Source organism: Spizellomyces punctatus (assembly GCF_000182565.1).
Source record: "Spizellomyces punctatus DAOM BR117 chromosome Unknown supercont1.18, whole genome shotgun sequence".
In the NCBI taxonomy this organism is placed as follows: domain Eukaryota; kingdom Fungi; phylum Chytridiomycota; class Chytridiomycetes; order Spizellomycetales; family Spizellomycetaceae; genus Spizellomyces; species Spizellomyces punctatus.
In genome coordinates, this window is record NW_015971554.1 from 1 (window position 1) to 14,501 (window position 14,501).

The window sequence follows — 14,501 nt, forward strand, 5'->3', positions numbered from 1 at the left end:
CCCAGACCACCCAGGCCACCTACCAAGAAAGCAAGATCCATGTAGTAGAGGTGGCTCCATACTCTTTAAGTACCCCCAAAGGGCCAAGAATTCCCCAGAGTCACTTGCTGACTGTGCAAGGTAGAATCCAAGGAATCCCAGTAACCATTCTCCTGGATAATGGGGCAAACCAACTCTATGTGTCACAGTCCTTTGTCAAGAAGGCACAACTGGTGACTCATTCTCTCCCTGGAGCAGAAATCTCTATGGCTGATGACAGAAAGCACCAAGAAATAGGCTTTGTCAAAGGTCTTCAGTACTCAGTAGGAACCTACACAGAACAGTCAGACTTTATAGTAGCCCCAATCAAGTTTGACTTGATCCTGGGTATACCTTGGTTTGCCTGGAGGAATCCCAGTATCAACTACAACAAGAACACTGGGACCTTCACCACCTCCCAGCACCCCAGAGTCAGATGGTTTGTTAAGCAGGCCAGCTCTTCCAACAAATCCCAGAAGTCCAATCTTATCACCATGGTATCAGCAAAGATGTTGGCCAGAACACTGAAGAAGAGGACAGCAACAGCTTTTGCTGTGTATCTCAAGAACCCTCAAGATACCAGCACCCCTCCAGACACCATGGATTCCAAAGTCACCAAGCTTCTTGAAAACTATCAAGATGTCTTTGCTGAAGAGCTTCCCCCAGGACTTCCCCCTGAGAGATCAGTAGATCACAGAATTGAACTCAGTGACCCCAACCAGACCCCCTGGAGACCAACCTACCACCTCTCTTCTTTGGAGTTAGAAGAACTGAGGAAGCAGCTTTCAGAGCTTCTGGAGGCAGGCCACATCAGACCATCCAAGAGCCCATTTGGAGCACCTATCCTCTTTGTTAAGAAGAAAGAAGGTTCTTTGAGGATGTGTGTGGACTACAGGGCTCTGAATAAAATCACCATCAAGAACAGATATCCCCTCCCTAGGATTGATGAGCTGATGGATAGGCTGAATGGGGCCCAGGTGTTTACCAAGCTAGATCTGAAGTCAGGCTATTACCAGATCAGAGTCCACCCAGAAGACATCCCCAAGACAGCCTTCAGAACCAGATATGGTCACTTTGAGTTCCTGGTCATGTCCTTTGGAATGACCAATGCCCCAGCCACTTTCATGACTTTGATGAATGATGTTCTAAGACCCTTCTTGGACATCTTTGTCATTGTCTACCTAGATGATATCCTCATCTACTCCAAGACCCCAGAAGACCACCTGGACCACCTCAAGCAGGTTCTACAAGCCCTTAGGCAGAACAAACTGTATGCCAACCCCAGCAAGTGCCAGTTCTTCAAGCAAGAAGTAGAGTTTCTTGGCCATGTAGTCTCACATGAAGGAGTCAAGCTTGACCCCAAGAAAGTGCAGACTGTTCAAGAATGGCCCACCCCTCAGAGTGTCACTGAAGTCAGACAGTTCATGGGCCTGGTGACCTACTTCCATAGCTTTCTGAAGGACCTGGCAGAGCAAGCTGCACCATTGACAGACCTGTTGAGAAATGACAAGCCCTGGACCTGGTCTGAACCTCAGGAGAAAGCTTTTCAGCAGCTGAAGGATATGGTCACCAAAGCCCCTGTACTCAGACCCTTTGACCCAGCCTTGCCTACCACTGTCTTCCCTGATGCCTCAGGCTATGCAGTTGGTGCATGGCTTGGACAGGATGATGGGAAAGGCATGAGACCAGTTGCCTACCATTCCAGGAAGATGGCCCCAGCAGAGACCAGATATGACACCAGAGAACAAGAGCTGTTAGCCATCCATGATGCCCTCAGAGTTTGGAGGCCCTACCTGGAAGGAACCCCCTTCAAAGTTATCTCAGACCACCAGCCCCTCAAGTGGCTACAGAACCAGCCCTTCTTGACCAGAAGACAAGCCAGATGGGTCATGAATTTCCAATCTTTTGACTTTGAGATTGGCTATGGCCCAGGAAGACTCCACACAGTGGCAGACATCCTGTCTAGAAGACCAGACCTGGCCCCAAGATGCATCAAGTGCAAGGCCTTGGTGACAGCAGAGTTGAATGCTGTGACCCACACCACCAGCACCCTTCAAGAGAGATTGAAGACCAGTACCACAGAAGACCCAGAACTTCAAGAGCTCATCCAAGCTTTGGATGACCCCAGGAGACCAGAAGACCAGCAACAAAGGCTCAAGTACCTCAGCCATCAGGATGGGTTACTCTATTTCCAGGACAGGATCTTTGTTCCTAGTGACCCAGACCTAAGGTTGAGCCTACTCCAAGAAACCCATGACACTCAGTATGCTGGACACTTTGGCATCACCAAGACCCATGATGCCCTAGCAAGGCATTACTACTGGCCAAGGATGTACAAGGACATTAAGAAGTATGTCAAGTCTTGTGATTCCTGCCAGAGAAGCAAACCTAGTCAGCAACCACCAGCAGGCTTGCTGCAGCCCCTCCCAGTACCCAAGACCAGATGGAGCCAGATCTCCATTGACCTGATCCCTGACCTACCCATGACTTCCTCTGGTCACAATGCCATCTTTGTCATTGTTGACAGATTGTCAAAGAGAGGCCACTTCATCCCTACCACCACCAAAGCCTCAGCCAAGGACCTGGCCCTGCTCTTCTTGAAGCACATCTTCAAGCACCATGGCCTCCCAGAAGTGATTGTATCAGACAGAGACACCAAGTTCACCAGTTCATTCTGGTCCAACTTGATGCAACTCTTAGGCTGCAACACCCTCCTAGCCACTGCAAGACACCAGCAGACCAATGGACAGGCAGAGAGAACCATCAAGATATTGAAGATCTACCTCAGAGCTTCCCTGGAGTACAACATGAAGAATTGGGAAGATCTTCTCCCCTTTGCTGAGTTTGCCTACAACAACAGTGTCTCAGAAACCACAGGCTTTACCCCATTCTACTTGGAGAATGGCCAGCATCCCAGGACCCCAGCAACACCACCAGGAGAAAGCAATGATCTTGAAGCAACAGACTTCCACCAGTATATTCAGCAACTGCTTCAAGTAGCCAAGGATAACATGATACTGGCCCAAGAAAGACAAGTTCAGCAAGCCAACAAGTCTCTCAGCAAGGCCCCAAGCTACCCCCTAGGCTCCAAAGTTTGGCTGTCTAGAGAAGGTATCACCCCAGAAGAAGAAGCCCAGAGGCCAGCCCAGAAACTTCTTCACCCCTGGCTTGGACCTTACAGAATCAAGGCCAAGGATGAATTTCAGAATTACACCCTGGAGCTCCCCAGCACCATGAAGATTCATCCAGTGTTCCATGTGAGACTCCTCAAGCCTTACTTGGACCCCACAGAGGAGTTCCCTACCAGACCAGTACCCCCTGAGCCTGAGCCAATTACCAGCAAGGAGAAGAGTTTTGGGAAGTTGAGAAGATTCTTGACCACAAGACCAGAAGGAAGAAGAATCTCTACCTCATCAAGTGGAAAGGCTATCCCTCCTCTCAGAACACCTGGGAACCAGAAGAAAGCCTCCTACCCCATGGCAGAGAAATCTTGAAGGAGTTCCTAGCCCAGAAGGGAGCTTAATCTTAAAGTGGGGGAGTGTGACAGAATTCTTCTGTCAGTGCTATAGTTATACTGGTTAGATGTGGTTCCAAACTAGTGGTCACATGACTTTGCTGATGGTGTCAGCATTCATTGGACCAGAATTAGATAAATAAGCAGATTTAGCCATTTCTGGCTAAATTAGATGAGTATCCTGACACACTGGCATCTGCCCCTTTCAATCAAGTGGCACAGTGTATTTAGGATGACTTGTCTCACTTGTGATTGGCTATAAATGGTGCAATAGGCTGACAAATAGTTTAGGATGATATGTATAAGATCTGATTGGTTGCAAATGGTGCAATAGGCTGACAAATAGTTTAGGATGACATGTATGAGTTGTGATTGGTTGCAAATGGTGCAATAGGCTGACAAATAGTTTAGGATGATGTGGGTGAGATCTGATTGGGTAGTTAGGATATAGCATTTGTCAGCCCCTTTGTCTATAAAAAGAGGACCTCTCTGAGGCCCCTCAAAGAAGAATAACAAGTAGTAACCAAGTCTTCCCTAGTTTTCTGTTGTCTTCTTGTCCCTGCTAGCCTGTTACAAAGAGCCACTGAAAATGGTGCCAAAGTTGAGTTTGGCAGCAAGGGATGCTGTATCAAGACTTCAGACAGCCAGGAGGCAATCCAGGGAACTCTAGGGGGCGGTCTATACATGTTTCATGCAAGAGAACATGCAAACATAGCCTCTGGAATGAGTTTGGACCTCTGGCATCACAGGTTAGGACATCTGAACATCAACAGCATCAAAATCTTGGCTAGGAACCAGCTGGGAAGCAGTCTGGAGGTCAAGAATCACACAGAAACATCACCATGTGAAGCCTGTGCCATTGGAAAGATTACCAGGTGTCCCTTTCCAAAGGGAGAAGCAGCTAGAGCAGCTCTACTGCTGGGGGTGGTTCACAGTGATGTGTGTGGGCCCATGAAGACACCAAGTCATGGTGGAGCAAAGTACTTTGTCACATTCATTGATGACAAGTCAAGGATGACGGCAGTTTATCTTCTGAAGGAGAAGAGTGAGGTTCTCAGCATATTCAAGGAGTTTGAGGCCTGGGCAACCAACTTCACAGGGCAGAAGATCAAAACTCTCAGATCAGACAATGGGGGAGAGTATGTGGGCGAAGAATTCAAGAAATTCTGCAAGCAGAAGGGAATTCAGCAGCAATTCAGCACCCCCTACACACCAGAGCAGAATGGTGTTGCTGAGAGGATGAACAGAACGCTGGTGGAAATGGGAAGGTGCATGCTGCACCACAGTGGACTCAGCTACAAGTTCTGGGGCGAGGCAATCATGACAGCGGTCTATCTCAGGAACAGGAGCCCCACTGCAGCACTCAGCAACCAATCCACACCATTCCAAGAGTTTACAGGCGGTAAACCAGATCTCCAGCACCTCAGAGTGTTTGGCTGCGTGGCCTACACTCATATTCCAAAGGAAAAGTGGTCAAAACTTGATGAGAAGGCCAAGAAGGCAGTCATAGTCGGCTACAGCACTCAGAGTAAGGCCTGCAGACTGTGGGTACCTAAAATAAACCAAGTATTTCAAGGGACATCATTATTGATGAAAGCTTGATGTGGGAAGCTCAAAGGCAACAGAAGACATCACTGCAAGAAGACAAGATTGAGATTCCTCTGGGAGGGGAGCCTTCATTCTTGGGCAACCAAGAGGGGCTAGGGCTGGATGGAGAGACTCAGAGAAGGTCCAATGTCACACTAGAACGCTATGTCTGATTGAGAATCAGATATAGGAATATGTCAAACTACCTCTGGGGAGATGAACAGTTGGCTGCAAGTGGGTCCTCAACCTGAAACTCAACTCACATGGGTCATTAAAGAGGGAGGCACAAGGCAAACCTGGTGGCCAAAGGGTACTCCCAAGTTGAGGGACTGGACTACAAGGAGACATTTACACCAGTAGTTAAGTGTGCCACCATCCAGATATCCCTCACACTGGCAGCCATGGGGGACATGGAGATCTATGTGTGGAGAGAGGACATCTATGTGGACCAGCCAGAAGGCTTCACCACAACAGGAGGACTTGCTTGCAAGCTGAAGAAGAGTTTGTATGGTCTGAAGCAGGCTCCAAGTGCCTGAAACAAAGTCATTGACCAGCAATGGACTTCCACAGATATGAATCAGACCATTGTGTAACAGAATTCTTCTGTTAGTTACTTTGTCTTTAGTTAGTCAGTCAGTAGTATCAGTAGTGTAGTAGTTTGGACTTAGAGATTTTCAGTGCAAGTCCATTAGTCTTAAAATGGCAGGCACATGTCTCTGAAACAAATGTTAGTAAGGAGGCAGGCCTAAAGGTTGATTTACCTAAATTAGGCAAGTCATACTCCTGAAAGGAAAATGTGAGTCAGAGACACATGTCTGAAACAAATTCCCCTTACTGAGCTGCAGAAAATAATTTTTGCTGCAAAGATAAGGAGGATACATTGTGACTCAGTAGTTTAGAAGTCTTTTCATTGGTTAGAGATAAAACTGAAGCCTTGGCATTTTTGTCTATAAAAAGGGAGTGTTCCCACACCCCCCTCTAATAGAATAACCAAGTTTTCCCCAAGTCTTCCTAGTCTTCTTGTCCCTGCTGCCTATTGTTACACATTGACTCTACACCAATAAGCTGACTGGCATCTACCTTATCCACTCTGTGGATAACCTGATTCTGGCTTCAAGCAATGTTCAGCAGCATCAAGAACTCAAGAGGCTACTCAAGAACCAGTTCAAGATGGCAGATGTTGGTGAATTGGAATACTTCTAGGTATTCAAATCAGTAGCTACATGGCCAACAGAATCAGCTGGCTATCTCAGCAGCAGCACAGGCTTCAGATTCTCAAGAAACTCAAGATGGAGGACTCCAAACCTGTTGTGTACTGTTTGCATGCTCAGCCCACTTTTTCAAATGCACAGTTGTGCTCAGTTTCCTGTCACTGTTTGGAAAGAGGAGTAAAGCTAAAAAGAGTACAATATTATATATTAGGTTCTTCTTTATAAATATGTATTAAAGTGAAATCAGTCCTGAATATATAGAAAAGGACATCATTAGGTCAGGTAGAATGTGCAACTTACATTATATATTATATTAAAATTTATTTTTTAGTATATAAAGGGCAGCAAATATATATAAGTATTATTCTTAATTACAGACAATAATTCTGATACAACCATACAACTTACACAACCTATTCACTGTTCAGTATAGCAGAAATATAGCAGCATTTATATTACTAAATTTGATATTATCTCATCAGATTTGTGTACTTTTTATTACAATATACTTAATATAGGAAAGGTATCAGAAATAGCCTTAGAATATCAAGCTATCTATTAAAATATTTCCCTGCAACACAGCTTTTCCCCACATCATCTGCTGGTGCTCAATATACCATGGTTATTCCTCCAATAACTTGAGGACTTCTATGTGTTATTCCTCCAATAACTTGAGGACTTCTATGTGTTAGCTAGTGAGGAGTTTCTGAGAAAATGATACAGAAAACAGAATGGGAATAAGGGTATTGTAGCGGATTTTTTGTTGGTAGACTACGGTAAAGACGACTTGGGTCTCCTAGCAGGTTATGTGGGTGGCCGTACTAGGAATCATAGTCTCCGAATCCTTTCTTTGGGCGTCGGTAGCGACTTGGGGGCGAGAGGCAAGGAGAGTCAGTTAGTTGTGAACCGAGCAGGATTTAGAGGCTTCGGTACGGGTGATCAGGCCGTTGAAGCGCTCTGTTAGGTTCCTGTTAACCTAAGATTGGAGTTGAGAAGCGAGTTATGGGGATTTTGTGTCGCTACGGCTTCTGCCCCCAACTTATTTTATTGAATACATCCTTTTTATACAAGATTCTTGGATAAACTGTTAAACTAAACTAAACTAATGGGTGTCGCTGCACCGCAACTGATTTATTGGTGGCGGTACCAATCTCTTCCTTTTCCGCACTGGCTCGGGCCTCCACAGGTTGTACAAGGCATGCTGAAATCTAATGCGCCAATTGCCATTCTCCGAACCAGTTTTTTTGGTCGCGGTAACCCAATCGGTGGAGTTGGTCACGCGATTCGTGCTTCCCGCGTCCGATTTGGGCTTACTCGCGATCTCTCGAAGACGTCCTCGTTGTTACATCCCCCCTTTGAAGAGCCAACGCACCGGTGCTCCGAGCGGGGGTGTTGGGACATCAATTACCAGGTCGGTACCAGATCTGTGGGGTCCGCTTCATCTGCATCTTGGTTCACGACCCAGATGATACTGGCACGGCCACCGACGTTGCAACAAAACCAGATTTGATCTGTTGCGGTACGAACGATGGTACCCGGGGTCACGTCGGGGCCAGTTCTGGTTACGTAGAGGGCCGTAAAGGTCTCCGCGGCCCTTTTCAGGTTTGTCGCGCGGAAATGGTACTCCGCGTGCTCGTGATGTCGGGGTCTGGTGAGCCTTGCAGAGGCTTCCGCTGCGTTCGCCGTCCTTAGGAGCACCGTCCTAGCTGCTTCAATGATGGCGGACGCAAACTCGTGGGTGTCGTCGTTCGGCCAATCGGTGAACGGAGCCATTTTTCGGCTTCCCGCCTCGTGTTGGGGAACCCCGCGGTCAAGCCAAGCGGCGCACGGAGCTGGGCGCCCTCTTTTTCCGGGTTTTTTCGCGTCGGCAACTATTCCAACCACTGCTTCACCACCATCGGTGGCCTTGCTGTAGGGGTCCGCAATGTGGTTTGTGAGGGGCTGGCCCACCGCATAAGGTTTCGGAGCGTCGACTCCCAGCCAAAACTCATGCCCTGGAGTCTGCAGCGGCACGTTGGGGTTGGTCCGAAGCTGATGAACCCAGGAGTGAACCCAGGTAGCGATCGCAACCCCAAGGCAATCCAGCACGCCCTCGGCCTCGAAGTCGCCCGAGTCTTCCTCCCAAGGGTAGCCGGACATGTACGTGGAGGGTACGCTCACTCCTGCTTGTCCTCTGAGATCGGTGTTCATTGTGTTAGAAATGGAAGTTTTAGTTTCGGTGTCGATAGAAGGGGTTTGCGAAGCAGAGTGAGTGTGTAAGGGAAGTAGGTCGTGGGCGGTTGAAGAAGAAAAAAGAGGGGGAGCGTGCAGGGGCGTCCTTTTAAGGTTGTCGCCGGCTGATTTTGACAGCTCAGACGCGCGTAAGCGTGATCGGGAGGCTTGGTGTGGCGTTCTCGACTGGTGAGGTAAGCCACGCAAAACTGGTTTTCTTTCTGGTGAGAGGGCGTGATTATCATGTGAGCTATCGTCCGGATAAACCGCGAAGCATTGGTGGTCGGAAGCATAAGCCGTATCTTCCAGGGCGTCGCCTGCAAGGCTGACTACCAAAGAGTCCTCTACTAGTGTGCTAGTGGGAGCTCTGGATCTCCAGTACTCTTCTAAGGCTTCGGAAGCCTCTGTTAGGGCTTCCTCTGGTTCCCAGGTATCCTCATGGGGTGGGTATCCGGACCAATGTATTCGAAATTGACGTTTTCCGCGCCTGGTTCGATGGTCTACTATCGCTTCCACTTCAAACTCGCCATCTGAAGCGTCAGAATCCTCCGCTTGTGCTTCCGCAACCTTTTCCTCAGTTTCGGCGTCGACAGGCTTCTGGTACGGACGTAATTTCGATATGTGAAACCATGGATGAAGTCGTCTCATCTTGTCTGGCAGTTTTAACTCATAGTTGTCACGGAGAGGGTTACAGTCGGTCACCGTGACTGGTCCCAGCCATTTCGGAGCGATCTTGGACTCATACCCTGCTAGGTTTTTCGTGCTCAGAAGCACCTTATCTCCTCTCCGGAACTCCAAATGTCATCGCGATAAATCATAATATCTTTTCTGCGAATCCTGGGCTTCGATCATCAGATCTCGGATAAGGATGTTTAGGTCACCGAGGTGTTTACAGAGCTCCTCCGCATCTGCATTTCTGGTTTCTGACGGCCTTTCGACGATGTCCACCAGTGGATTGTGGGGCTCATAGCCTAGGTCCATTCTGAATCGCGTCATTTTTGTCGCCTCATGTACTGTATCGTTGATAATGAATTCCGCAACTGGAAGAAAGGTGTCCCAGTCGTCTAATCGGGTGTTGACCATTGTGGTAAGGACCTGCAAGACTGTTGCGTTGTCTCTTTCTGATTGTCCATCACCTTGAGGGTGGTAGGCTGTGGTGAGCTCTTGATTAATCTTTAGGTTTTTGCAGACCTCCTGCCAAAATCGACTCGTAAATTTGGAGTCGCGGTCCGAGATAATGGTCTCCGGGATGCCGTGCAATGGGGCGTAGCGCTCTATAAAGAGTTCCGCGACCTGAATAGCTGTCGCAGTGCTCTTGAGGGGCCATACGTGGATCCTCTTTGAGCATTTACATGCTATTAACCAAAAGGCGTCGTACCCTCTGGAAGTAAGTGGGAGCTTGGTTACGAAGTCAGTCGTGATGACTGTCCAGCGTCCCGGAGCTGGTGGTATGGGTTTCAGCAACCCCGGAATCAGTTGCGGTACCCTTTTTGAGTGTTGACAGGTTTCACATCCTGCGCAGTGTTTTCTGAAATCTTGTGCCATTTTTGGCCACCAGACTTGCGCTGCAGCTCTAGCGTAGGTTCTTTCGAATCCGAAGTGTCCTCCCCCCTCATGAAAAAGCTTGCGCACCTCAGGGGTGCAAGCAGGGGGCACGTAAAGGCGCCAAAGGTCTTCGGAGACTGAAAAACGGTGCCACAGCAGGTTATCTGCACGTTGCCAGTCCTGAAGAAAGCGCATGTCGGTGGTAGTGTACGTGTCGGGGCTGGTCTCCCATAGAAGGGTGCGGGCCTGTTGGGCGATGGGGTGGAGCGGGCCGGTGAGGCCAGCATGGATGGCGGTGATGAGTGCGGGCTGTAACGCCAAACGAAAGATGGCATCTGCCAGTGTTGAGGAGGGTGCGGGACCGGCTGGCGGGGTGCGCGGCCGTCGTCCTTTGCGTTCCGACACCCATATTTCGGTCGCGGTAGAGCAAAGAAGAGTTTCCGCGCCAAGTAGCCGCAAAAGTGTATCAGCAACTATGTGGAAGCATCCTGGTTTGTGTATGATTGTCATCCATTCGGACCAGTAACTAAGATCGAGGGCCCAGCGGAGGAGCTTTCGGTTCTCGCCTTTGTATTTGGCGAGCCACAAAAGAGCTCGGTGATCGGTAATGACCATGAAAGGCAGGCCTTCGAGGTATGGGCGGAGTTTTCCGAGGCCCCAAATGAGGCATCCGGCCTCGAGTTCGACAGGTGGGGCCTTCTTTTCCGAGGTGGTGGTGCCTCGGGAATGGTAGCACAGTGGGCGTTTAGAAGCATCCGGCTGTAACTGTTCGAGCGTGACATTAAACGCTGTGTAGGAAGCGTCACTGTGAAGGGTGTAGGGGAACCCTTTTCTGGGTGCCGCAAGCACTGGAGCTGTTGTCAGAGCCTGCTTGGCGGCTGCAAAGGCAGAGTTTTGGGAGTCGGTCCATGAAACTTCACGCTTCGCGACGAATCTGTGCAGACCTTGGTCGGGGCGCTTGCGAGCAAGGCGTCTGACACAAAAGGGGTCAATGGGCAAGTCGGCCAGCAATGATTGGCGTAGATTGACCGCCGGTAGGTCTGAGGAGCTAGATTTAAGATGTTGCGAAACCTCAAATCAGGCTCCGGTTGCTGTGATTGTTGGGGCCACTGCCGTGTCAAGCATGGATGGTGAATTGAGCTTTTCAGCTCCTTTCCTTGGGTCAGCGCGACCCTTTTTAAGGTCTCGGTATTCACGAACGCCCTCTTGGATAGCGTCTTGCAGGGGTCGGACGAGTTCCGCGTAGCGAGGGATGAATTGGGCATAGAACCCAAGGAGACCCACGAAGGACCATAGGTCACCAATAAATTTAGGTCATGGCCAATCGACTATGGTTGCGACCTTGTCTGGATCGGTAGCGAGGCCCTGGGAAGAGGCAACGAAACCGAGGGCCGTGAGCTGGTGAAAGAGCCATTGACACTTGTCGAGTCTTAGGGTGAGTTTGGCCCTGGAAAAGCGGTCGAGCCAGTCCGCGATGGCATCTAGGGCTTCCGCGGCTGTCTCCGCTCGTGTATGGATATCGTTGACGAAGTTGTTGATATTTCGCCATTTGGAGGGACCCAAGGTGTCGTCCATCACCCGACAGAAGTGCGAGGGGGCAGTCTTGGGTCCGAAGGGCATGAAAAGTGGTTTGTAGATGCCATCGTGGAGTCTGATCGCGAGCCATTTGCGTACCGACGTATCAGTGATGGCGATTTGGTAAAATCCTTTGTTTGCGTCACCTCCCGATATGTATCGGAATGGGACTGCGATGATCCAGTTCAGGATGTCGAGCATGATGGGAAAGGGATATGGATCCCAGGCCATGCAGTCGTTGGCTCGGCGATAGTCGAAGGCTACCCGCGGGGGTTTGTCTGTGTAGCGAATAATAACAGGATCGCTGGCGAAGGTTACTTCGGTGGTTCGTTTCCACCTCTGAAGCCCCATCATGGTGTCTCGCTCCGTCTCGAGGGCTGTCCGCTCCAATGGAGAGTACGACCGTGGCCTCGAAAGGGGTGGCGGAGCCGAGATAAATCGAGGCACATAAGGAATCTTGGTGTAGTTCCCTATGAGATGACCCTCATAGCTGAAGGCTTGATGGAAGTGTTGTAGAATGTTGATTAGGGCCCAGACCACGGGTTTGGGTTGTTTGAGATCGACGTGGAAACGTTCCGCATCTTTTAATTGGGCTTTGAAGGCCCCTGGAGCCTTCTCTGTAGAGTTGAGGTTCCATTTGTTCCGAAGTGTCTGCCATTCTTCTTCGGAAATGTTCTCTTCGGGGTCCGCGACCGAATTATGGGTCGCGGTGGACAGTTTGAGGCCTAACGGGGCCGTTGTGCTAGCTGCGGTGGCATCAAGAGGGTTTTCGATGAGGAAAGTTTGGGCTGCCACGCGTGTCTGTCCCGTGATTAACATGGTTAATCTAGACTTCTGAGCTTTGGCTTTGGTCAGCCGTGGCATTGACACATCCTTCATGAATTCACCCTGCTTGGTTTTGTATGGCGTGCCGCGCATGTGATCGGTATCCAGCTCATCTGTTATGGAGCAGGGGATAAGGATGTCTGGATTCTTGAGCATCACCACGAAACTGGGTAACGGGGGTTCCTGAACCAAGGTTTGGAGTTTCAAATGTCCCAAAACGTCGTTGGCTAGGATGATGAGAGGTTTCCCGTATGCGATGACCCGAAAGTAGGCGCGGAAAGTCAGGTATTCTCCGCCGCGGCCTCTGAGGGAAGTTTCGAGGCATACTGTCTTGGTAGATGAGATACGTCCACCAATGCCATTGAAAGCCATCGTTTCCACATCCTGCAAATCGGTTTCGGAGAACAGAAGGCCTTGGTATGTGTCGGAAATCAGAGACTCGCAGGCCCCTGTGTCTAGTACCACAGGTGCCCAGAGCTGTGCGATGACGGCTAGCGTCCAGCAAGGCTGCGTTTGGGTCTTAGTCTGGCTTTTGAGTACATCGCCTAAATCTACTGAGTAGAAGGCGTTGATAGAAGGCACCGCGATCTCGAAATGGGGCGCGATGTCGTTAATTGTTGCTTCCGTAGCCTTGATCACACTCTCAAAGTGTTCTCTAGTTTTGTTGTTTTGTGGTTTTGTTGTTTTATTCTGGCAAGCAACTTGTTCGATAGCCAGCATGACTATACGCGTCCGTTCGCTCTCTTCGTGTCTTTGGAGACGTGGATGGTCTTTAACGTGCCGAAATTTGGGGTTTCCGCGATGATAATAATAGTCTGAGCGAACGATATTGCCTGTCAGGAGAAATGCCACCAGTTGCAGGTTGGCGTATGCTTCAAAGATAACAGGATCTTCAGAGCTCCACATCAAGAATTTCTCGCACTCGTCGAGCTTTATCCAGGCAAGGAGAATCAAACGAGGGGTACCGTCTTCTCGGACCTTTCGCAGGATTTGATCCTTGTCAGCTTCGGCTGCGGCAGCGATGTAGAGGTGGTGGGAACTCCACGCAACTGCGTAGGGGTCGTTCCCGAGGTGCCCGGCGCCTCGCTTCGGTTCTTTGGCAAAGAAGCTGAGCGCGCGGGGGTTGTTGCCCATCATCAGAGCCACTTGCAGGGTACCCCAGATGATGGCTATGTTGTCCCAGACTCGGTCCCAGCCCTGCGTGGGCGTGCGGGGGTCCTCTTCCTTGGTCACCGTGACCTTGGAAAGAGGTGCGGTCATCAAAATTGTTGATTCCGAGTGCTTGGGTGAATGAAAGAACCCGATGGTGTGGAATCCTTGATTAGCGGCTTCCGTTCTTTCCAGTTCCGAAGCCGAAAAAAGAGTCTCGGTGGTAGTGGACGTCGAGTCCAGCTCCACTATGTACGCCTTCTTCGATTCCTGTTTGGGTTTCCAACCTGAGGGCATGGGTGCTCCATATGGTCCTTTCTTTCCATCTTCAGGATCTTTTCGGTTCGGGTTCTGCCAGCAGAAAACATTCCAATGCTTTTTCTGACAGAATTTGCAGGGTGCCGGTGGTTCCTTGTTGGGGTCCGGAACCATCTTCTGAGGACCATCGTGACCCTTTTTGGGGTTTCCGGTTTTATGCGGAGCCGTCTGCTTAGGGCCTTTGTTGGTTCCGGTCTTTTGTGACTTCTTCTGAGCTTCTGCAGCACCGCTGTAGCAAGGGTCTCATTTTCTGGTGTCATCAGAGCCGAAATAAAGGCGCAGGAAGTCTTTTAATTTGGTCAGGTTCGTGACGTTACAGGATTTGACCATGATTTGGATGTTGCTGGGCAATTGTTCGACTATTAGGTCGAAATGCTGGTCAGCGGGACATTCTATGTTTGCCCGGTCGCCATAAGCGAGGCGCTGGAGATGAGTTTTGTGGTCGATGAACACGAGAAAGCTGCGAAATTCTTTGGGGTTCGCATGGCAGCGCACATATTCGGTTTTGCGCTTGGACTCGGTTAGGGGATCTCGGAACTCTCGAAGCA

The 14,501-nt window shown here is 49.7% G+C and overlaps 1 protein-coding gene across 1 annotated transcript; it reads right to left on the minus strand.

Moving 5' to 3' along the window:
• Positions 1 to 7,734: 7,734 nt before the first annotated feature.
• Positions 7,735 to 9,189, minus strand: SPPG_07840 (uncharacterized protein; the record flags this gene model as incomplete). Its single annotated transcript, XM_016755992.1, has 1 exon — positions 7,735 to 9,189. One exon carries the CDS (start codon positions 9,187 to 9,189, stop codon positions 7,735 to 7,737), a length of 1,455 nt encoding a protein of 484 aa, XP_016604666.1.
• Between the last annotated feature and the right edge of the window lie 5,312 nt (positions 9,190 to 14,501).